We start from the raw sequence: 23603 nt of genomic DNA, 5'->3' as shown, positions 1-23603 counted from the left end.
CCACACACATACACACCCATATACGTACACATACACATTGTACACACTATACACACATATATACACACTCACATACAAACATGCATACAATATACACGTATACAAACACACCCCACATACATATGCGCACACACCACACACATGTATACACATCATACACATACACCAATGCACACATGCGCACATACCATATACATATACCACATATACATGCACACACACCACCCGTACGCACATATAAATACACATACACCCTCCAGTGACAGTGCTACACTCACCACATACAGGCACACTACACACATACACACCACACTCACACCACACACACCCCGACAAGGCTGCAGCTGAGGTTGGGTCAGGCCGGGAGCAGGGGTGTGGGCCCCTGGTGGGCGGGGTCAGGTGAAGGCTGCATCACAGCTGTCCACACAGGGGTCCACGCGGTAGAGCGGCCCCATGAATGCCGACAAGGGGGGTTTCAGGCTGAGCCTGGCCTCCTGCTGCTGCCGCCGGGGATGGGGGTGGGGGGGACCCTCCCGCCCGTTCTGCTCAGTGTGAGTCGGTGCACTGCGCTGGAGGGCGGGACGGCCCTAACAGCCTCTTCTCTCTGCAGAGGACCAGCTGCCGCCCGGGTTCCCGTCCATCGACATGGGGCCCCAGCTGAAGGTGGTGGAGAAGGCACGCACGGCCACCATGCTGTGTGCGGCAGGCGGGAACCCCGACCCCGAGATCTCGTGGTTCAAGGACTTCCTCCCCGTGGACCCGGCCACCAGCAACGGGCGCATCAAGCAGCTGCGTTCAGGTGAGCCGGGGGCGGGAGGGCCATGGGCCCGTGGCCCCTTCCGACTTCCAGGCAGAGGGGCCAGCGTGGGGCTGGTCCTGCAGGCCTGAGCAGAGATGACCCGCTGGAGGACACACCCAGCTCTCGCCCCGTCAGGCCCAGGACGAGAAACTGCCAGCCAGAGGCGAGTCACTGGTGGAGGGTCTCTGGCCTTCCTGTTGCCAGACGGGGCCCAGGGGTGGGCCTGCAAGTCTCGTGCCCAGCGTGGTGCTGGGCTCTGCCCACCCTGTGAGTGCCGCCCTCCACCGTGCCGGCGTCCTGGCCGGGGGGGGGGGCCTGGAGGCTGCTCCTCTCTGCAGCCCCAGACGGCAGAGCCTGGCCAGGGAAAGAGGCCAGCACGGTCCAACTCGCTTGGCTTCAAGAGGCCGCGCCTGCGAGGCTCCTGCGGGGGACGCGCCGTGGGCCCTTGCCCACCAGAGCCACCTGTCTCTTCCGGACGCTTCATCCAAGCCAGCTCGCAGCGCCGGGAGCAAGGATGCCGCCGTGACCGGGCGGGCTGTGTCGCCCTGCTCATCGATCTGCCCGCGAGACTCCCGCCAAGATAATTGATTCCGTTTTTGTGGGAATGGAGCAGGCAGGGACGAGGCTCGGAATCCGTTTGGCTGCCTCCTGCCTCCGCCGCCAGTTACGGCAGACCTTGATCCAGGCGGGCTGCTCCTGGCCGGGGGGCTGCGTGCCCCCCCCCCCGCCGCGGCCCAACAGTTCCGGCAGCCCCCCACGCCACGCCTCAGGAGGTCCCCGCAGACTGGCCTCCCCCGAGGTGGACGCCCCGACAGGGCCCCAGGGAGGAGGAAGCACCGAGGCATCCGGCGGGGGCGGGACCCAGAGCCCCCACCTCGGCCGCCTGAGACAGCCGACAAAGTGTTAGCTCATTTAATTTAATTAAAACTCAACAAGATGGAGGCAGCTGCAGCGCAGTTAATTAAAACAGCCAGAATCAAGGCAGGAAACGGTCCGGCGGCGTGGGTGACCGCTGCCCATTGCTGCCCGGCGCCGGCGGGATTCGGCTCCTCCGCGTGTCCCCCCCGCCCCCACCCACGCGCCTGGCCTCCGCCCCGGAAGGCTTTGCCTGTGGACAGCCGTGGTTCTGGGAAGACGCGCGTCTGCCTTCATCAAGTATTGATGGGCTGCGTGCTGGGTGCCGGGCCCCGGGTCAGCAGGGAGGCGCTTCCCGCTCCTCCCCTGCTACTGCAGCAGCTCCGCACCCGCCCCCACCCCCGCCACGGCGGGCGGCCACCCCCACGGTCAGACCCTGTCTTCCCGCCGCCGCTCCTGGGTACCTCCAGGCCAAGCATCTCCGCGCCCAGCAGCCTGGCCGCCCCCAGCAGGGATGCCAGCGGCCCGCCCTGGCACGCCCGGCCCCCCCTCCGCCCCCACATGGCCCTCCTGCTGAGAGTCCGAGAGCACCCCCCCGCCGCCCTCCCTCCCTGCAGGCTTTGCCCTCCTTCCCCCTCCAGCACCAGCAGGACTTTCTGCTCAGGTCCCTCTGCGCCCTCTCACCTCGGGGCCGTGGCCTCTAGGGTCTGCACCGGGCCCCAGAGCCCTGCCCCGTCCAGCTCGCAGCCCCAGCCTGGCCTCCTGCGGCCCCGGCTGTGCCGCTGGCTGCCCGCCCGACCCCCGTGAAGCCCGTTAGCTTTCCCTAAGCGCCTGGCTTGTCCTCTAACAGGAGTTGGAGGGCTGGGGAGTGGCCGTGCGGGGGCCCAGGGCTTGATCCCTGGCCAGCGCCACACGGTTCCCGGGGACCCACCAGGAGTAGCCCTGAGCCCCTCCAGGTGTGGCTCGAAAAGCAGGAAAGCAAGGGCCGCAGTGAGGATGAAGTGGGCCCACAGCTGTCTGAACGGGGCTTGCGATACCCCCCTCCCGGCCCACCCCTCAGTCACAGGCGCATGAGACACTTCCCCACCCCCACCTGCCCGCCCGCTCAGCCGCACTGAGGTCACCGCTGGGCCCCAGGTCTCCGCAGGGTCCCCCCAGTGCCCGGCACCCGCCCAGACGGGACAGTCACCTGTGAGCCTGGCTGATAAGTGATGGATCTTTGGCGTGTCCTCACAGAGGAAAGTCCACTCAAGAAACATTCGGCTGTCTCGCTGCCCACAGGCTGACCAGCAAACAGCTCAGGCCCCCGGGACCCCAGCCCGCCGTGTGTACAGGGATGTGGCACCCCCAGCCTCCCTCACCCCTGGCCCATCACCTCATAACTGCTGCCCCTCTCCTGACCCCACTTGAAGGGCACCACAGTCTGTTGTGGCTGTTTTCGGGAGCCCCCCTCCCGAGCGCTGGGCTGGCCGATCTCCTCAGCCAGCCTGCCTTCTGCTGTTCGCGCTCCTGAAGCCCGACCACTGGGCCAGACCTCGTGCCCTGGCCCTCTGATGGCTGGCTACCGGGGGTCACACGTGAAAATCCCTTTCCCGGGGCCGCCAAGAGCCACCCCAGAGAAGCTGGGCCCTGCGGAGCGGCAGGACGGTGCTGGAGTCCGAGACCCGCAGTTCCGCCATCCCCACACCGGCAGCAGGGTTCCTCAACGTCTGCAGGCCGAGCCTCAGCATATAAAAGTGGGGCGCCCCCCCCGCCCCCCCGGGGCTATGTCCGTGGAGGCTTCGTCACCGGAGATCCCTCGCTGAGGTGGCAGCCCATGAGGCCATCACGGAGTCCTCTCGGGGAGTTTGGACTTGAGACCCGCCTACGCCAAGTCGAGAAAGGAAGTGGAGTGGCCAGTGAGCGAGAATGGAAAGGAAGTGGCCTGGCCAGTGAAAAGTGCCCCCCAAAACACAACACACACAGTGCTCGGCTGCCCCCAGCGTTGCAGGGACCCGCCGGCTCTGCTGGAGCCACACCCAGGACAACTGAGCTGACTGCAGAGCCCAGTGGGAGTGGGAGGGGCCCCAAGCCCCCCCTCTGCTGGGAGGGCCTGTCCCCCACCCAGGCCCACCGTCAGCCTGCAGCTTTCTGCAGTTGGCTCGAGACATCCAGGGACATGGACTCCTGGCGTCCTTTCACCCTCCATGTCCACCACCTTCAGTGTGCTGGAGACTTCTGAGCCTTCGGGGACCTGTCAGCACCGCCAAGACCAGAGGCCAGGGGTCCCCATCACTGCACCCCGCCCAGGTCAGGCCCAGAGTATTGGAGCAGGACCGGAGCCCGTGCCCTCCTGACCTCCTGCCTGCAGGACCCCCTGGCCCCCAACATCTGGGGCCCTCAGAGAGTGTCCGTGTGCCGGGTAAATCTGTCAGTGTTTACCAGAGTCAACAGGAAGACAGAGTAATTTTAAATATTTATTAATCCACTCTAAAATAAGTTAAAAACCCATTTTATGTTAACATAAATAACATTTTTTAAATGAAAAATGATGATTTTTTTTTCTTCCTAAAACAAAAACACTTGGCGAGAAGAGCGGCGTTGCTTTACGCTTTTACAAATCTCTTTAATTTGGGGCTTAATGGATGGCAGCTGGAGCCTCCTCTCCGCCGTGTTCTCCCTGTCGCGGGGAAGTCTCTGGAACACGCACGGGCTGCTCGCGGGGAGTGAGCGAGAAAGTGAGCTTGTTTCAGGGCACCGGGAGGACGGGCCTGTCCTGGTGGACACCTGAAAGGGCCGTAGGGACCATCGCCGTGGTCCTTCTGCTCCCCCTGCCCCCGCAGCCCGTGTGCCCAGAGCTGTGCGTGGCCCGTGGCAGGCCACGTGGCTGCCTGATCTGTCACTTCCTGCCGCCTCCCTCGCAGGCTGGGAGACCTTGGGCTTCGGGCACTTCCCCGAACGCTCCTGGCCTCTGTTTGCTCGTTGTCAAGAGGAGCGGGACATCTGGCTGTGCTCCTGCAGCCCACCCCTCCCGGGGAGCAGCTGCCTGTACCCCTCGCCCCTGCACGAGGTGGAGATGGCCCAGTGGCCGGGCACAAGCGCAGAGGGGCCTGCTGGGTAGGAAGCTCGGCCCATCCCGGCCACGCCCGGCCCTGTCGCTCAGACGCGGGGTCTGGCCCCTGGGCCGTTGGTTCCCGGTGAGAGGTGGGCGCCGGCCTCGGGCTCTGCCCCTTGGCATTGTGGGCGGCTCGGGAGTCACCCAGGCCCAGCCCGGGCGGCCGGGGGCGGGGTCCAGGCCGCTCCCACCGGCCCTGCCTCTCGCCCTGCTACCCTGTCTGTGGGTGTTTGGTTTGGAACCTCCCCACCTCTGGAATCCGGGTGGCCTACAGGGTGGGGCGACGCCAGGGTCCCGGCTGCACCCTGACTCACCTGCTCCCCGCCACCCGCTCCTCCCAGCAGTGACGGGGACACAGCTGCTCCTCCTGGCCCGGCCCCGCTCGGGCTCTCTGCGTGTCTGTGCCGTCGGCGAGGCCCTGCCTCAGAGTTTCAGGTGATCTTGATGGGGCTTTTTTGTGGCTTTCCTTCCTTTTGTACTAATGCTTCTCTCTGATCTTATTTGCATTCAAATCACCTCGCCAGGTGGTTCACCAATCCGAGGTAAGAATGCTGTCCGTGCATCTCGCCACGCCACTGCTGTCACCTCCATCCCGTCCAGTCCGTCACATCCCCATCCGACCTCTCCAGCCTTCTCATCTCCAGCCCCCAGAAGCACGGGTCACACACACCTCCACTCTCGGCCATTCCCTCTGTGGGCTCATCCATCCACCAGTCTGCCCCCTGGGGGCCACCAGCCCCGACCGTCTTGGCCACCCCCATAGAAGGGGGGGTCTGACCTCTCCCATCTCGGGGCCTCCGTAATGACCCGACTTCCCCTTACCACCCTGGCCCCATCCTAGCCCCTCTACCCAGCAGACACCAGGACAGCATTCAGCTGAGACCTGGGGGTGGATACGGGATGGAGATGGAGTCCCCGTGGCCAGGTCCCGGGCGTCTTCAGCCCCACCAGCCTCTCTGGACTCAGATCCGGGTGCCAGTGTGATTCACCGTCTGTGTGACCTTCCCAAAATCAGTTCATCTCTCACGCGTCTGTTCCCTCTGCTTTAAACTGGGGCCAGGGCCCGTCTCTGGGGCCTGAGGATTTGAGGCGGGAATGAGACTCCAGGAGTAGTGCCAGGCCCCAAGCAGACACCCTGTGAAACGGTTGCTTCCGACACGTTCCATCCCCGTGTCCTCCCTGCCTCTGTCCATGTCCCTGGGCCCAGCTCGGCACCCAGAGTCTGGGGCCGGGGTGGTGCCAGGGCAGGAGTGGGGGCCGGGAGAAGCAGCTGTCTCCCTGGCTGGGGGGCTTCTCACCCCTGAGAGTAAGACAGCCCCTCCAGCTGCCCCTCCCCAGACCTTGCCCGCTCATCCTGTCCCTCTGCGGGGTCTCGGCGTTGGCTCCAGATTTCAGGGTGCACTGGGTCCCCCGTCTCTGTGGGGACCGAGCTGAGTGTAGGCCCTGCCCAGCCAGGAGCCTGGACCCACGCTTTCTGGAGCAGCAGCTGTCTGTCCCATGAACATGACCTGACCTGACAGGCCCCATCAAGCTTTGCTTGCCGGAGCTGGACCTTAAGGCTTCCAAGGCCAGGCCAGCCCCTTGTCCCAAGCCCCCTGGACGGCCCCCTGGCCCCGCCTCTGGCTATTGCTCCCCGGGGTTCGGCCCTTCCGGCCCTGAGTGGTGGTAGAGGGAGCTCACGGTGCAGCGGGGGGGGCTGGAGGGTGCAGACAGCTTCTCCCCTGGGCCCAGCCTCTGTCCGTGCAGCCAGGAGGGGCCTGGGGGCAGGGCTGTGAGGGTCCCTGGGGTGTTGTGTGGGAGGCGGTTTCCGTCCGGCTGTGTCCTGTGGATAGTGGCTGTCCGTGGGCCGTCCTGTGTGGGTGTGCTTGTGTGTCGGCCTGTCCCAGGAGGGGGTGATGTCCATGCCTCGGGCTGTGAGTGTCGCAGACAGCTGACCCAGGGTGCTCTCCGAAGCAGCCTTTCCCGAGTGTTTACTGTCAGCTGGGGGGTGGCCGCCAAGTCCAGCAATTTTACACCCCTCCCCCTTCCCCCCCCTCGAGCTCCCCAGCTCTCCGGGACAGTTCCTGACTCCCCCACCCTCCATGAGGGTCCTTTTCAGCTGCGCCCCCAGCCCCTCGGTCTGGCTCCTGTCTGTCCGTCTGCGGCCAGAGTGGCCCCTCAGGGCGCTGGCCCATGTTGCTGCAGCCTCCATTAGCCTCCTGAATTATGCAGGACCTGCGGTGGGTCGAAGCACTTTAGCAGGGCCGGGTGGGGGGGGAGGAGCCGGAATGGGTGGGGCGGCGAGGTGGCAGCTAAGGGCCGTGGGTGCGGGAGGGGGGGTGCCGGGAGCTCAGGCTGCCCGTCCCCCTGCCCCCGAGCCCTGTGCTGAGGTCTGGGGGACGGCGTCAGGCTGCTGTCAGGGCACTGCATGCTCACGCCCCCCTCCCTGGCCAGCAGGCTGCCTGCGGGCCCGGCTCCACGCCGTCCCAGGCCTGGCAGGCTCGGAGGACCGCGGGTTGTGCTCACTGGCCAGCGGGCCCCAAGACTAGCCAGAGCATGGCGGACCCTGGAGCGAGGGGCCATGAGGCCAGCCCCCTGGAAGAGCCCACAGGCGCAGCAGGGCGGAGCGGGGCCTGGCCCCGGCCCGGAGGCCGCTGGTGTTGGGACGTGGCCTTCTTCGCAGTGGCCACGGGCACCCCGGAGCCCCTGCCCCCGCCCAGGCCTGACCCGGGTCCCTCTGTCCCCGCAGGCGCTCTGCAGATCGAGAGCAGCGAGGAGTCGGACCAAGGCAAGTACGAGTGTGTGGCCTCCAACTCCGCCGGCACGCGCTACTCGGCCCCCGCCAACCTGTACGTGCGAGGTAAGGACCGCGGGCACGGCCTCCCGCCCGGCGCCTCCCCGACTCCAGCTCTTTCCACAGCCGCCGCCGCCCACTGCCCGGGCTCCTGACCTCGGACACCCTCCACCTTTCCTCCCTGCAGGCCCGTGGGGAGCAGCCACCCTTGGGAGCCTTTGTATCTCTCGCAGCTCCTGCCACCCCAGGCCCTCGGGAGTCTAGAGCCTTCCGCCAGACTGTCTGTGTCTGTGTGTCTGCCCAGGCATACATCCCTGCCCCCTCCCTCCACTGTGTCTGTCTGTCTGTCCACACATATGCAGACATAGCCCTGTCTGACCTTTCTCCTCTGTGTGTGTGTGTGTGTGTGTGTGTGTGTGTGTGTGTGTGTATGTGTGTGTCCCTCCGTCCATGGGTCCATGTACATCCCTGCCTGATCTGAAAAGTGTGTGTGTCCATCCACACCACCCCAGTACATGTGTCCCCGTCCGTCCAGCCACGTCCACATACACATCCTTGCCCGATCTTTCTCCAGTGTGTGTGCATGTCCGTCCGTCCACATGTCCGTGCACTCATCCCTGCCCAGCACCCCTCCAGCCTGCCCTGCCCGCCCCAGCAGGACTCTCAGGAGTGGCCCAGGCTGCATGCTCGTGCCTTCTGGCCTGGGCTGGCTGGGGCCTTCCGGAAGGAGCAGCCCCTCGGGGGAGGCTAGCTGAGGGCCACGTCTCATTGCCAGAACTGAGCAGCGTGTGCATTTCACACGTCCAGGGCCTTAGAGGGGCTCTAGGGGTCTGTCTACCAGCAGCTCAAACCCTGGCCCCCCCCGCCCCTCGGGATCGGGACGCACGGTGCCAGAGGCGCCTAGGAGCCCCTGCAGCCCCCGTGGCTCCTCCCTTTGCCCAGGCACAGATGGGCATTTCAGAGTGATTGGTACTGGGGCTAAGAGCGATAGTACAGCAGGAAGGACATTTGCCTTGCACGCAGCCAACCCGGGTTCAAGTCCCAGCATCCCATATGGTCCCCCAGCACCGCCAGGAGTGATTCTTCAGTGCATGAGCAGGAGTAGCCCCTGTGCATCACTGGATGCGACTCATAAAACAAACAAACAAAGTGATTAGTACAAGGAAAGCTTACGGCTTCCTCCCCCTGAGGTCATCCGCCAGTGTGTCCACCAGGCCAGGCTCGGGCTGGGCATGGGCAGTGCCTGCCCTGTTCTGGAGCTGCAGCCCCAGGCTGGCTCACTCGGGCACAGACTGCTGCCTGTCACTCGGCTGCTTCTCAGGGACGCAGGTCCCTGGCCCGCCCCCGGGTGCCGGCCCATTGGGTGATGGGACACGTCCTGCTTCAGAGTCATTGGGACGTGGGAGGGGAGGTGACCGTGGGCCCAGGCTTGTCTGAGGGAGCGCTGGCAGGGACATCAGGAGCTGACAGGGCCCCCCTTGGCTAAGGCGCTGCCCACTGCTCCGCCACTAGCCCCCTGCTGGTCACTTCTCCCAGGAGATCATGGGGTTGAGCGAGACGCCACCCGGGGAAGCCCCCGCCCGTGCACTAGCGTGATGGTCCGAGCACATTTCCGGGCATCACAGGCGCTGAGGGGACAGGGCAGGTGCCTGGGGACAGTGTTCCATGTCAGCGTGGTGGGTCAGGAGCTGGCCGTGACCCCCAGCTCCCTGGGGGCAGCGGGACCCGGGCCTCTCCGTGCCGCCCACAGCACCTGTCAGCATCTCCCACACACAGTGGGCTCGGGCAGGCCCAGGCTGCGCCCCGGCGGGCCTCCCTGGGTCCTTTTCCTCCGAGGAAGGGAATGGGAGGCCTGAAGCGGGTGGCCCGGCCCAGCGTGGGCGGCCTCCGTGCCCTCCGCCTCATCCCCAGACCCCGTCTGAGCCCGTTCCCTGCCCTCCTGCCTGAGAGCACTTGGCTCTCCAGCCCCTGACTGCCCCGCTGACCTGACCGTGGGTGCGTCCTGCTCCTAGCACCCGTGGGTGCCGCCAGCTCTCAGGCCCGGCCCCGGCCACCCCATCTGCAGTGCTGACAGCCCATTGGCAGTTCCTCATGGGCCCCAGCTCTGCAGCCGAACCCCGGGGCGGGTGGGCCCCCACACCTGCCTGCTGGCCTGGGTCTCCCAGATGGGCGTCTGAGGCCCCTTCCAGGCTGGTGACCCCCGGGCAGCTGCATCAGGACCAAGCTCTGTGTCCCAGTTGGTCACCTGCGGGGGCTGTCCTGACACATGCAGCAGCGTCCCTGGCTTGCCAGCGTCACCCCTAGCCCTCGTGTCACCTGGGGGCACCCCAGCTAAGAACCCCTGCTCTGGGGGATGGCCTTCGCTGGCCCTCATGTCCCTCTCGTCTCGCTGTGTCCACTGGGCCCGCATCTCCATGGCTTGAGTCTCGGTGTTTGCCTCCTGCCCCTGCTCTGTGCCGTGGCATGGGGCCCACCCCCCCATCCCAGAGGGCCTGCCCGCCACGTTGCCCGGGACAGCGTGGACAGTGTGCACGGCAGCACGGCAGCAGGCAGCAGGCCCACCGGAAGTGCCGGGCAGCCGGCGGGGAGAGCCCCGGGGATGCGTCATCCAGCCACGCTGCCTTTGCCCACGGCTGCCCGCAGCTCCACCCACCGTCTAGCAGGCCCGGGCGTGCTGGGCGGCCCTGCCTCCCGCCTCCACTGACTCACTCTCTCCTCTCCACAGCGTCCCCGCAGCTGCCAGGGGTCAGGGCGGGCCACGCCCTCCGCGGAGCCCAGCCTGCCCTCCCAGCCCCCGTCCCCCCTTCTCTGCAGGGTGCTGACCGCGACCACCTCTCACCCGGGTCCCCTCTCACGGCCTCTCTCCTCCCCGCAGGGCACCGAGAAGCAGCTCCCCGCCCTGCGGCTGTGCAGCGGGGGGGCTGCAGAGGGGCTCGTGAGCCTCGGTGGGTTTGTGGGCTGGGTGGGCCCCGACCCCAGGGCCCAGCTGCGGGGCCCGGGTGAGGCTCGGGGTGCGGGGGGGGCCCCGCCGGTGCCCGCCCCCGCCCCGCCGCCCTGCCCTCGGCATGCTGGCGCCCGTAGCCCCGGCCCCGTCCACCGTGTCCTCCATGAGTCTTGAGTCTTGTGTGAGCGGCGTGGGGCGTGCGAGTCCTGTCTCGTTTCCGTGCTGTGTGGGCAGATGGAGGTTGGCCTGTTTTACTCTCTCTGTGTTTCTCCTTGTCTTTTTTTTATTCCCTCCTCATCCTCATCGCACTCTGCCATCAACCCAAACTCTCATCTCTCAGATCAGCGAGAAGGTTGGTCCTTTTCACTTCTTACCCACCTACAGTTCGCCCGCCAGCGGGGGACCAGCAGGCTCCTTCCGCTCCCGCAGGCTCGCTCCAGCCAGGCCTGCCCGCTCCGGCGCCCAGCGAGAGCGCTGCTCTGTGCTCAGTGCTCAGGCCGGCGGGCGGGCAGGCCCGGAGATGGATGGGCAGGCCCTCCGGCCCCGCATGTTCCCCTGCTTGGGTCCCCGAGATGCATGTCCCCTTAGCTGGCTCCTCTGCTGGGCGGACGGGCGGGCGGGCATGTGCATGGCACGGAACTGCGCCTACCTCACCCTCTTTGTGCCCAGGGCAGGCCAGCGGTCAGTACCAGGTCGTGCTCAGAAGTGAAGGATCGGGGTGGGCAGGCCTAAGGGCTCTCGATGCCATACACCGTCTCCGAGGCACCCCAAGTTCAGTGGGAACCTCCGGGAAGACGAGATGGAAGAGTGAATCCAGAGCGGCCTCACCCCTGCCCCCCGCCCCCCAGCAAGGGACAAAAGTCCTAACCAAGGCCGTGCTGTCCCTGAGCCCTGCCCTGCCCTGCCCTGCCCGTGCACCCCCCATTTCAGACCCTCCTCCACTCTGGTCCCTGCCCAAGTGAAGGTCTTTCCACCGGCCAGGCCCCCTGCCATGCGTCTGCCCCGGCCAGGCTCGTCCCGGCCACGTCGGACCGAGGACTCAGGCCCAGACAGGCCCCTGAGCCTCCCCAGACAGTCCCACCCCTGGGCTCGCCACCGCTGCTCACTCCTGTCATCACCCGGTCTCAGCGGATGGGGATTCTCACCTGTGGGCAGGGCGTCGGGCACGCGGGCCCCTCGAAGCACACTTTGGGGGCGACTGTCCTCTCTGTGGGGGAGGGGCCGGCAGCCGGGAGGCCACAGCCTGGGCTCGAGTGTCAGCCCTGCGCCTCCGTCCTCACGCTCTCCCGAGCTCCGGGGCGTTGAGGTTTCAGCGTTTTTGCTGACCGGGTGGATTTGCTGGGGTGTTCGGAGAACCGTCCTCAGCAGCACAGTGCAGCCGCAGCTGCCTCTCCCCGCCCTTCCCGGGCCCCGGCCCCTCGGCTCCCCCTCTGTGGTCCCACCAAAAATAAGCACGTACACAAATATTTAACGGGAAGGCAGAAATGAGTTTCTAAATATTCCGGGGGGGATTTGCCGGGCTGGTAATTTGTTTGGTGCTGATAATTACATCTTACATTTTTCCAGCTTTACTTAAAACTGTGTGCCGAGCGCGCCGGCATTTAATTACTGCTCTGCGGCAGCCACAAGGTTATTTATTAAAGAGTTATTTTATCTTGATACAGTGGATCCTGCCCCTGATCCCCTCCTTAATGTTGTGTTATTTTCATCAGCGAAATTTCCGCGCGTGGATGCGGATTGCGGGGCTGCCTCCCCCGGCGATTAGGCTGCCACTCGGGTGGGCGCCGCTGCCTCCGGGCGCCGCCCCGCCCCGTCGAGGGGGCTGTCAGCGCAGATAATTAGACTTGAAAGTTATAGCTGAGATAGGAGCCTGAAATGGCAGGGCCCTGTTTGGGAAATTGTCTGTGAAATGTCAGCGTGCAGGGTGCGGGGGGCCGCGAGCTGCCCCTCCTGCTCCCTGCCCCGCTCTCGCCCTCCTTCCCGTGGCTGCCGGCCGTGCTGGCGGGAGGAGCCACCGGACCAGCCAGGCCTGGGTGTCGGGATGGGGGCGGCTGCCTGGCCGGCACAGGGAGCTCCTGGTGGCGTCCCCAGGCGCGTCCTCTGAGCTGCTGGGAGCAGCGGGTGTGCAAGTGCCAGGTCTCGGGGGCTCAGGGCGTCGTCCCGGTAAAGGGACGCGCCAGGTTAGGTGCGGGTTAACCCCGAGGGGCAACCTGACTCTGTCTCTGCCCGCAGAGGCGCCCGTGTGCCCAAGGCTCGGCTGGGACCGCCACAGTGGAGCAGAATGCCCTGTCGTCCGGGGACTGCTGGGGATAAAAGTCCAGTCCGGCTTCTGGCCTGCGGGGGTCGGAGCCCAGGGTGTGGGCGGAGCCTCTTTCCTCTTCCTGGGGATCAGACGCATGGCCCCAAGGGGCCACAGTGGGCCAGGCTCAGACTCAGAGCCGTGACCTTTCCCCTGCCACCCCCTGGAGCAGTGTCTCCTCCCAGCTTTGGCGAGGCCAGATGCCCAGAAGTTCCAGAAGCTTCTCCCTGTGGCCTCTAGGGTAGGTTTTAAGCCCTGTCAGCCGGGACTTGAGCCTTTTGTCACTGAGTGTCCTCAGCCGTGACCCGTGTCACTGCACGGTGCTGGCACCTTAGTGTGGGGACCTGCAGGTTTGTTGGTGGGGGCTTGCCCCCCCGCCCCGTCCCCTGCCCCATCCCCAACCCCTCCCTACACACACACACACACACACACACACACACACACACACACACACACAGAGGCTCTGTGCCCAGGAGCGTGGCTGGGGGACAGGGAGGGCCGCCACTGGCTGCCAGTGCAGGATAGTCCCCGTCTCTGCCCAGGCACACCCCTCCCTTCTTGCCCGGGCCAGGGCCCTGTCCCCGCCCCTCCCACTGGCCTTGCCCAGCTCCCACTCACCTGCCAGGAACCACCCCACTGGTGTGGCTCCAGAGCGCCCAGGGGGTGCCCACCTGCCTGGCCAGCCTCACCCTGTGCCCTCTGGGGGAGTCCTGAGGGGGGGTTGGGGTTCCCTGTGACCTGTCATGCCCCCTTCCAGTGCTCCTGTCCACACACAAGTCCCCGTGCAGCGGGGCTGCACGTTTGTCCACTGCGACAAAGTGGGGCCACCCCGATGTCCCAAGTGTCGAGTGGAGCTGCCTGGACACGGGAGTAAGCACAGTCTGGCCGGGACCCGGCCCTCAGCTGACCTCCCCCGGCCGTGTTCTCTGGAAGCCCCTCTTGGCGGGGCAGGGCCGCCCAGTGCTCCCAGACACCCCACAGGGTGCTGCTCCTACAGTTCTCATGAAGGTCCTGAGAACCTGGGGCCCCACATGGGCCGGGGGCTTCCTCGCCACCATGTCACCCTCCTGAGCACCGCAAGGGTGTCCTGGTGGACGCCGCACCCGGGGCCCTTGGGTAGAACCACCCTCCTGCTTGGCCAAGTATTGCTGTGAGTGGCCCCTGGGCCCCTGAGCACTGCGTGGAACAGCCCCGCCCCCGCCTTCCACCACCCGTTACGGCCCAGAGGCTGTATCTCGTTGGCCTGATCTGGGGTCTTACGTACTGGTGTCCATTGAGAAAACGGATGTGATGGGCACCCGTGCTAGGCAGCAGGATACTTGGGCCCAGGACCCAGGCTGGGGCTCACTTGGGGCAGGGTTGGGGTTCAGTGGACAGCGCGGAGGAGGGCTGAGTGAAGGGAGGACCCGGGGTCTGGGCTGAGGAGCGCTTGGGCCATGCAGGGCATGACAGAGGGGGCTGGTGTGGAGGGGATCTCGAGGTGCAGTGGTGGGGCTGCCTGTGCTCCGGAGGGAAACGGGGGTCAGAAAGGCGTCCTTGCTGGGGCCTTCCAGCCCCGGGGGCCGGCCTGTGGGGCAGCAGTGCTGACCCCGGCTGCGAGGTCAGAGGCTGCACCATCGTCTCTGCCCTGTGGGGGTGCCCGTGGGGGCCGCACGCCCAGCTGCATGTCCTGCCTGCCCGCAGCCAGGTCCCGCCTGCCCTCCCTCCCTGCACGTTCCGAATGTCTGCGCCCCGCTTGCACCCGGGGGCGCGGGGAGGGTTCCTCCTCGGACAGACACGCTCAGAACCGCTCCTGGCCCTGGAGCCCTGGCGGGGGTCGTGGCCAGGCACAGCCACCTCCTCCGTGCGCCCTCGTCCGTCAGCGTGGAAGCCGTCTGTCGGGCGCCTCATCACGTCCCCACCATCGCCATGCCCATCCCGCCCGCTGCCCCCTCGCCCCTGCCTGCCCCTTCTGAGGGCCAGCCCCTCCTCGCGGGTCCCCGGGGCTTGACCGGCATCCCGGCAGGCGGCCAATCTCCTGGTCGGTCTCCCGGTCGCCCTCCGCCCTCCCCTAGCACATCTGCATTTCTTTCACTGTGCTCTCTGCAGACCCCGGGGTGGGGAGGGCAGGGGTCTGCAGCAGGGGGCGGGGGGGTGGCGCTGACGAGGCCGGGGGTGTGGGCCAGAGGCCCTGGAGACTCGGGGTCTCTGCTTCCTGGGTCGAAGAGTTCGGGTGCAGAACCGCTTCCGTTCCAGTCCCCCAGCACCAGGGCGGCTCGGGGCCGAGAGCCAGGGGGGAGCTGGCCAGCCGGCCCAGGGCCTCCCGTTGGCCCCGGAGGCCCCCGCCCTCGCCTCCACCCCCGTGCCCTGCCCGGCCTGTGAGCGCCTCTCTCCCTTTCCCGTAGTGCGCCGCGTGGCTCCTCGTTTCTCCATCCCCCCCAGCAGCCAGGAGGTGATGCCGGGCGGCAGCGTGAACCTGACGTGCGTGGCGGTGGGCGCGCCCATGCCCTACGTGAAGTGGATGCTGGGGGCCGAGGAGCTCACCAAGGAGGACGAGATGCCCGTGGGCCGCAACGTGCTGGAGCTGAGCAACGTGCTGCGTTCGGCCAACTACACCTGCGTGGCCATCTCCTCGCTGGGCATGATCGAGGCCACGGCCCAGGTCACCGTCAAAGGTGGGCACCGGGGGCTGGAGCGATAGCACAGCGGGGAGGGTTCGAATCCCAGCATCCCGTATGGTCCCCTGAGCACCACCAGGAGTAATTCCTGAGTGCAGAGCCAGGGGTAACCCCTGTGCATCACCAGGTGTGACCCTAAAAGCAAAAAAATAAGGTAGGCACTGGGGCTGCTCGGGGCGGTGGGGCGGGCCCAGCCATCCTCGACGCCCGCCTCTGGCAGGAGCTGGGTTCTGGGGGGGCGGCGGGCAGGGGCCGCCCTGCTCAGTACCCCTGTTTGCACAGGAGGCCACTGAGGCTGGACCCCAGCCCCACCCGTGCCCCTGGCCAGAGGTGAGCCCCGAAGGCTTCAGGAGTGCCCCCCACCCCCTGCAGGGACAAGGTGGCCAGACAGCCCTGACCGGGGGCAGGCTAGACTCGAGGCTAGACTCGGGGCCCTTCCGCTCCACTTCCCTAATATCGCAGCTTTTTTTGGTGGAGAGGGAGAGCACGACCCTACAGCGTTTGGGAGGTCACTCCTCCTGCAGTGCTCGAGGGTTGCTCCCGGCAGTTCCGAGGGACCTGTGGATCCAGCCCAGGGCTGCCACGCTCTTGGCATGAGTTCCAGTCCTTTGAACGTCTCTCCGGCATCGCCTTGAGTGTTGTGTGTTTTTTTTTAAGTGAAGTAAAGCAGTTTTCTTATGTAGAATACTAATTCTAAAAAGAACGTGGGGCTCCCCAGAGAGAGAAGAAAGGCCAGCAGGAAAGGAAACGCGTGCCCTCAAGAAGGCCGCTGGCAGCCCCGGTAAAGAAGGAGAGGTCACGTACCGAGCGGGGACAGACCACCCAGGGCGCGGTGCTGGAGGGACCTGAGGGGGAGCCAGTCACTCCCCCACTGACCGTCAGCTCGCCCACCTCTCCCAGCCCTCGGGCCCCACCTTGGCTGGCAGCGTGTGCTGTGCCCAGCTCTCCCCCGCAGCACCTGCCTCCTGCTGCCCAGCTCGGGTAGGCCATGTCGGAGCCCTGCGCTGGCCCTGGCCTCCAGCACCCCACGGGAAGAGAAGGAGATGGCTTTGATGCCAGCGGGAGCAGTACTGTGGCACAGTGGTCTCGGTGCTCACCCAGGGGGAGCCCGTCCTGGGATCTGTGTGATCTCAGCCCCTTTCCTGACCCCCCCACAGCCTGTCCCACACGGCCCCCAGCGGGGAGCCAGCACCCCAGGGGCCAGATTTGGCTCTAGGTACCTGCGCCAGCTGGGGGGTCTTACTCATTAGCGGTCAGGCTGAATCCCGGAAGCAACAGGCAGTGGGGGGACACGAAAGGGGCCAAAGCCCCCCATGGCCAGAAGCACCCATCCCCTCCTAGGGCCCCTCAGGGGCCACCCTGATCTTCCCTGGTGTTTCGCCAAGGTAGGCTGTGGGGTCAGGCCCCCCAGGCGGGGTGACCTGGGGCCGTGACCCCGGGCAGCCCCGAGCCTGCTTCCTCTCCGTCCGCAGCACTCCCGAAGCCTCCGATCGACCTCGTGGTGACGGAGACAACGGCCACCAGCGTCACCCTGACCTGGGACTCGGGGAACGCGGAGCCGGTGACCTACTACGGCATCCAGTACCGCGCGGCGGGCTCCGAGGGCCCCTTCCAGGAGGTGGACGGCGTGGCCACCACGCGCTACAGCATCGGCGGCCTGAGCCCCTTCTCGGAGTACGCCTTCCGCGTGCTGGCGGTGAACAGCATCGGGCGCGGGCCGCCCAGCGAGGCGGTGCAGGCCCGCACGGGCGAGCAGGCGCCGTCCAGCCCGCCGCGCCGCGTGCAGGCCCGCATGCTCAGCGCCAGCACCATGCTGGTGCAGTGGGAGCCGCCCGAGGAGCCCAATGGCCTGGTGCGGGGCTACCGCGTCTACTACACGCCCGACGCCCGCCGGCCGCTGAGCGCCTGGCACAAGCACAACACGGACGCCGGGCTCCTCACCACGGTGGGCAGCCTGCTGCCCGGCATCACCTACAGCCTGCGGGTGCTGGCCTTCACCGCCGTGGGCGACGGCCCGCCCAGCCTCACCATCCAGGTCAAGACGCAGCAGGGAGGTAGGCGGGGCCGGCCGGCCGGGGGTCTCCTCGCCCTGGGGAGGGGGGTGCGGGGTGCGGGGTGGGGACCCGCGTGCGGCGGGCGCCCTGGTGGGGCTGACGCCAGCCGCGGATGTCGCAGTGCCGGCCCAGCCCACGGACTTCCAGGCGGAGGCGGAGTCGGACACCAGGATCCAGCTCTCGTGGCTGCTGCCCCCGCAGGAGCGCATCGTCAAGTACGAGCTGCTGTACTGGGCGGACAAGGACGAGGAGCAGCAGGTGGGCGCCGGCCTTCAACGGGGGGTGGGGGGTGGCCCATGGGCCCAGCGTGGCTCGGAGGCCTGGTCACCCCTGTGCTGGGGACAGGGGCTCAGGTCCGTCCTGGGGGCCGCCACCGTGACCCCGGGTCCCTCCTTTTCCAGCACAAGGTGACCTTCGACCCCACGTCCTCCTACACGCTCGAGGACCTGAAGCCCAACACGCTCTACCATTTCCAGCTGGCCGCCCGCTCCGACATGGGCGTGGGCGTCTTCACCCCCACCATCGAGGCCCGCACGGCTCAGTCCAGTAAGTGTCTCCGCGTGCCACAGCAACTGTGACTGGGCTAGGGCGTGGACACCCACACCCCTCCCTGGCCCGGCGGGCGGTGAGGCCTGCAGGGTGGAGGGGCCCCTGGACCCGGCTCTGGTCTGAGTTCTGGGTCTGGACCCCGGAGAGGGAGACAGGTAAGTGCCCTGTAGTCTGCTGGACTCCTCGCCCCCTGCCCCCTGCCCAGGTAAGTTCTGTGTTGTGACTCATCTCCCCTCTCCACCTCTCTCCGCACCGGTCACACGGCTGGAGGGGCCGCCACCCTTGGTCACCAGACACGTCCCAGACCCGCCTTGGTGACAGCCCTCCCTCCCTGTGTCCCCCCCATCGCCTCTCCCCCATTCGCCATGCTCCCCACCATGAGATGTGCCGGGGGTGGGGGGGACATGTCACTGTGGACTCAGCCTCCCCCAGGTGGTGTGTGTGAGAGTGAGACCGTGCACCCACCCCTGGCCGTACTCCTGCCTGGGCCCATGGGACCTGGCGTATGGAGCCGCCTGGAGGTCGTGCCTGTGATAGCTCCATGGTCTGTGTGTGCCTGAGCATGCGTGAGGCTCTGCTGCCGTGAGAGTCTGTGTGAGCATGTCTGACCACCTGGTCATGATTGTGTGTGTGTGTGTGTGTGTGTGTGTGTGTGAGAGAGAGAGAGAGAGAGAGAGAGAGAGAGAGAGAGAGAGTATGAGAGTGTGTGTGTGTGACAGTAAGAGCTTGTGTGAGTATGTATGTGTGAGAAAGTGGGTGAGAGGATGTGTATGAGACAGTGTGAGAAAATGTGTATGAAAATGTGAGATGTTTTAACAGAACGTGGGAGAATGTGTATGAGAGTGTGAGTGTATGTGTGAGAAAGGGATTGTGGTGAGAGCATGAACGTGGGGATCAGAGAGATAGCACGGGGGGTTAGGCATGTGCCTTGCATGCAGCTGACCCGGGTCCAATCCCTGGCACTACATATGGTCTCCCAAGCACTTCCAGGTGTGAACACAAACAGAGACAGGGTGGGAGCGGTAGCACAGCGAGGAGGGCTCCTGTCTGGCCCATAACTGACCTCGCTTCCATCCCCAGCGTCCACAGATTCCTCCAAGCACAGGGCCGGGAATAAGCCCTGAGCACTGCTGAATGTGGTTCCCCCCAAAAAATTGAAAAAGAATAAAACTGTATGAGAATGTGTATGAGACAGTTTGTGAGAGAAAGGGAGTGAGTGTGTGTGTGAGGGCTGAAGGGTAGGACAGCAGGTAGTGTGCTTCCCTTGCGTGTGGCTCACCTGGGTTTGACCCCCAGCACCACATATGCTCCCCTGACCCCCACCAGGGGTCATCCCGAGCACAGCTGGGTGTGGCCGCAAAACCAGACCCTTAAAAGTATGTAGGTATGAGAAGAATGTGTGAATATGTATAAGTGTGTATGTGAATGTCTGTGTGGGACGTTGTGTGTATTGTGAGATTATGAGATGACTCTGTGTGTGTGTGTGTGTGTGTCTGAGTGTCTGAGGAAGAGTGTGAGCACCTCTGATGGGGTCTGTGAGGCCGTCCCTGTGGTCTGACAGTCATATGTGCAGCCCCACAGGGGCCGAGCCTGCAGCCACTGGCGAGTCGGGTCAGAGCGTCTGAGGGTGGGCTGGGGCTGGCTGGGTCAGACATGAGGCATTGACCATGGGGGATGGGGTCACATACCCACATGGCAGGGCAGTGTCTGCGGTGGTCCCTGTGACTGGGCCGCCGAGTTGGTGCACGTGACTGAGTGAGGGTACCATGTGCCAAGCTGGGCGCCAGGCCCTGTCAGTGCAGGCTGGCAGCCCGGCGCCCTGGGTCTCTGCCTGTCGATAGCCTCTGTCAGCCAGCCTGTGATTGTCCCAGGAGAGCTGGGCTTGGTTGACTCGTAAGTTTTGGGGTTACACTCAGTGATGCTCAGGGGTTACTCCTGGCTCTGTGCTCAGGGGTCACTCCTGGTGGTGTTTGGGGGACTGTAGGCCTTGCTGGGCATCGAACCCGCATCAGGAGTGTGCCAGGCAAGGGCCTTACCTGCCGCCTGTCTCTGCAGCCCCCTGGAGAGCGGTTCCTGTGCAGGGCTCCCCCACGTGGTGCTGGAAGGCGCCCAGGAGGACACCCGGCCCCAGGGCGTATGCGTGCCCTGACCACCATGCTGTCTCCGGGCCCCCGAAGATGGGACGTGCAGTGGGGAACCGGCAGTGGGGACGGGATGGGGTGGGGACTGTGTTTGCGTCAGGGGCAGGAGGACCAGAAGCCTTGGGTGGGGAGACTGAGCAGAGGAGCAGAGGCAGGAAGGTGTGGCCTCATGAGTGCAGCACGGCGGCCGGGCGGGTGGGGGAAACCCTCGGGGCCAGAGAACGGGCTGTGAGCCGGGATGGCAGGGGGATCGGCTCTGGCACCGTGTCAGAGTGGCTGGCGGGCAGTCACCGGGAAAGGGTGTCCGAGGCTGGCTGACCCGGGCTGGGTGAGGCCCTGGAGGGGCAGTACTTGCTTCCTGCCCTGGGAGGGAGGGGGCCACAGTCACCCCAGGTCAAGGGCTCTCAGCACGTGGCGCTCCACCCCTCCCGAGATTCTCACTCGAGGCAGGTGGCGTGCTTGCCTTGCACACACCTGACACAGGTTCGGTCCCTAGTAACACGTATGGTCCCCCAAGCACTGCCAGGAGTGACCCTAGAGCTCAGAGCCAGGTGTGACCCAAAAACTGAAAAGGGAGAGGGCGGAGGGGTTTCTCACCAGGGTGGGCCTGGACGTTCGGGACAGGTCAGTGGAAGTTTATGGGGCGGGTGTGGGAGGTGCAGGAGGAGACTCAGGCCGCAAGGGGAGTCTGGGTGTGAGGAAGGGGCTGCAGCTGAGGGTGGGGGTGTGGGGTTTCCACGGAGCAGCCCCTCTGGAACACCTAGCAGGGCGGTATGGCCTGACTGTTCAGAGCTCATGACTGGTATGTGTGGGGCACCGTGTGTGCATCTGGTACCTTGTATTTGGTGTGAAACAGCATACATGTGTGAGGTGCTGAGTTGAGCCCCCATGTGTGAGAGACACCATATGCATGTGGGAGACAATGCGTACGGGTGTGTGTGCATGCATGTATGTGTATGTGTGTGTGTGTGTTTTTGGCCTGTGTCTGGGTTACTGGGTGCTTACTGAGGGTCCCTGGCTGCTCTGTGTGTGTGTGTGTGTGTGCGCGTGTGTGTGTGTGTGTGTGTGTGTGTGTGTGTGTGCGTGGCCTGTGGTCTGGGTAACTGGGTGCTTACTGGGGGTCCCTGGCTCTGTGTGTGCGCATGCGTGTGTGTGTGTGTGTGTGTGTGTGTGTGGCCTGTGGTCTGGGTTACTGGGTGCTTACTGGGGGTCCCTGGCTCTGTGTGTGTGCGCATGCGTGTGTGTGTGTGTGTGTGTGTGTGTGTGTGTGTGTGTGTGTGTTTGGCCTGTGGTCTGGGTTACCGGGTGCTTACTGGGGGCCCCTGGCCTAGCTGTTCCACACTCAGGAGTGTCCCCTCCACTGTGACTCGTCCCCCTGCCTGTGCCCTCCCCCTCCATCTGCCTGCTTCCCCCCATTTGTCTTCCCCAGCCCCCTCCGCCCCTCCCCAGAAGGTGACCTGTGTGAGCGTGGGCTCCACCACCATCCGGGTAAGTTGGGTCCCGCCGCCCGACGACAGCCGCAATGGCGTCATCACGCAGTACTCGGTGGCCTACGAGGCGGTGGACGGCGAGGACCGTGAGCGGCACGTGGTGGGCGACATCAGCCGCGAGCACTCCAGCTGGGACCTGGTGGGCCTGGAGAAGTGGACGGAGTACCGGGTGTGGGTGTGGGCCCACACGGACGTGGGCCCCGGCCCCGAGAGCAGCCCGGTGCTGGTGCGCACCGACGAAGACGGTAGGCAGCGGGGCAGGGGAGGGGACGGGCGTCCACGGCTCGCCACCCACCCCCCAGCACCTCCACCTCCCCCGAGCCGAAGGACTCCTCTTCCTGGGGCAAGTCTCCTGCCCCCCACTGGGAGGGTGGCCCTTCCAGGACCCCCTGCCTGGCCCAGATGCCAGCACCACCTAAGGCTGGGCCTGGAGAAATGGGGACATCATGGGACTGGTGGGGGGGGCGCAGACCAGATGGGCTGCGCTGGCTTGGGGTGGTGGAGGCGTGTGTCCACCTTACGTGCTTCCCTGCTTATGCAGGGGGCAGACCCGGCCTGGACGGCTTGTCCCAGGCCAGTCCCCGGCTCCCCCTGGCTCATACACAGGGGTCCCCCTGTCCACCCCAGGGCAGCCCACGGAAATGGCTTTGGGCCTCTTCCGGGGTGTGAGGTGCGAGGCGCTGGTGTCTGCGGTGCCCGTGGGTGAGAGCCTGGGCCAGGCCTGACGCTGCCCCTCCCGTCCCCAGTGCCCAGCGGGCCCCCAAGGAAGGTGGAGGTGGAGCCGCTCAACTCGACTGCCGTGCGGGTCACCTGGAAGCTGCCTGTCCCCAGCAAGCAGCACGGCCAGATCCGCGGCTACCAGGTCACCTACGTGCGGCTGGAGAACGGCGAGCCCCGGGGCGCCCCCGTCATTCAGGACGTCATGCTGGCTGAGGCACAGGTGCGCTGCGGGGCGGGGGGGGGGGGGGGGGCAGGAGCAGCCTCAGAGCGCCAGGATGTCCTCCGGAATCAGGGGAGCTCTGAGACAGGTCGGGAGGGTGCCCAGAACTTGCCCTCCCTGGTATTGGGTCTGTTCAAGCTTTCCTCCGCCTCTGGCAGCCCCATGTGCCCTGCTGGCACCCAGCCTGACTGTCCTCTCGGGCTCAGCCACCCGCATTTATGCAGGGAGGCATCTGCTTAGACCTGGCCCCTACAGCCGCCAACAGCCTCAGCATTAGGCTGCGCCTTAGAGCTCTGGAATGTGCCAGCCTGGCCAGAGGGTCCCCCTGTGGTCCAGGGCCATTGTGGAGATGGATCTGTGAGTGCGAGGATCTGAGTGTGGGATCTGACAGTGCGGGGATCTGTGAGTATGGGGATCTGTGAGTGGGGATTTATGAGTGGGACCTCTGAGTGTGGGATCTATGAGTGGGGATCTGTGAATGTGTGGATCTGCGAGTGTGGGGATCTGTGAGTGTGGGAATATGTGAGTGTGGGGATCTGTGAGTGGGATCTCTGAGTATGGGATCTATGAGTGCGGATCTGAGAATGTGGGGATCTGTGAGTATGGGGATCTGAGAGCGTGGGATCTGTGAGTGTAGGGACCTGAGAGGTAGGGTGTGGGATCTGTGCATGTGGGGATCTGAGTGTGGGACCTGAGAGTGTGGGGATCTATGAGTGGGGATCTGTGAGTGTGGGGATCTATGACTGGGATCTGTGCATGTGGGATCTGAGAGTGTGGGATCTGCATGTGGGATCTGAGATTGTGGGATCTTAGAGTGTGGGAATCTATGAGTGAGATTTGAGAGTGTGGGATCTGAGAGTGTGGGGATCTATGAGTGGGATCTGTGAGTGTGGGGATCTGTGAATCAGGATCTGAAAGTGAGAATCTGAGTGTGGGGATGTGAGTGTAGGGATCTGTTAATGTGGGGTTCCTGTGGCTTCCCTGGGTCCTAGGAAGGAAGCTCTGCCT

At 65.3% G+C, this 23603-nt stretch overlaps 1 protein-coding gene across 14 annotated transcripts in view; it reads left to right on the top strand.

The window, feature by feature from the left end:
- Window positions 1-23603, top strand: part of PTPRF (protein tyrosine phosphatase receptor type F) — a 72122-nt gene that overhangs the window by 30100 nt on the left and 18419 nt on the right. For 5 of the 14 annotated variants that reach the window (XM_055137902.1, XM_055137904.1, XM_055137899.1 and 2 more), the window contains 9 exons: window positions 611-799; window positions 5273-5290; window positions 7477-7587; window positions 15149-15418; window positions 16894-17475; window positions 17597-17733; window positions 17877-18021; window positions 21595-21900; window positions 22402-22595. In XM_055137902.1, coding sequence (XP_054993877.1) covers window positions 611-799; window positions 5273-5290; window positions 7477-7587; window positions 15149-15418; window positions 16894-17475; window positions 17597-17733; window positions 17877-18021; window positions 21595-21900; window positions 22402-22595 — 1952 coding nt within the window. The remainder of the gene's footprint in view (window positions 1-610; window positions 800-5272; window positions 5291-7476; window positions 7588-15148; window positions 15419-16893; window positions 17476-17596; window positions 17734-17876; window positions 18022-21594; window positions 21901-22401; window positions 22596-23603) is intronic. The other 9 variants (XM_055137912.1, XM_055137908.1, XM_055137911.1 and 6 more) reach the window with 3 other exon arrangements.

Source organism: Sorex araneus, chromosome 5 (assembly GCF_027595985.1).
Source record: "Sorex araneus isolate mSorAra2 chromosome 5, mSorAra2.pri, whole genome shotgun sequence".
NCBI lineage: Eukaryota > Metazoa > Chordata > Mammalia > Eulipotyphla > Soricidae > Sorex > Sorex araneus.
The sequence above is the reverse complement of the archived record's forward strand: the minus strand, read 5'-3'. Positions and strand labels throughout refer to the sequence as shown.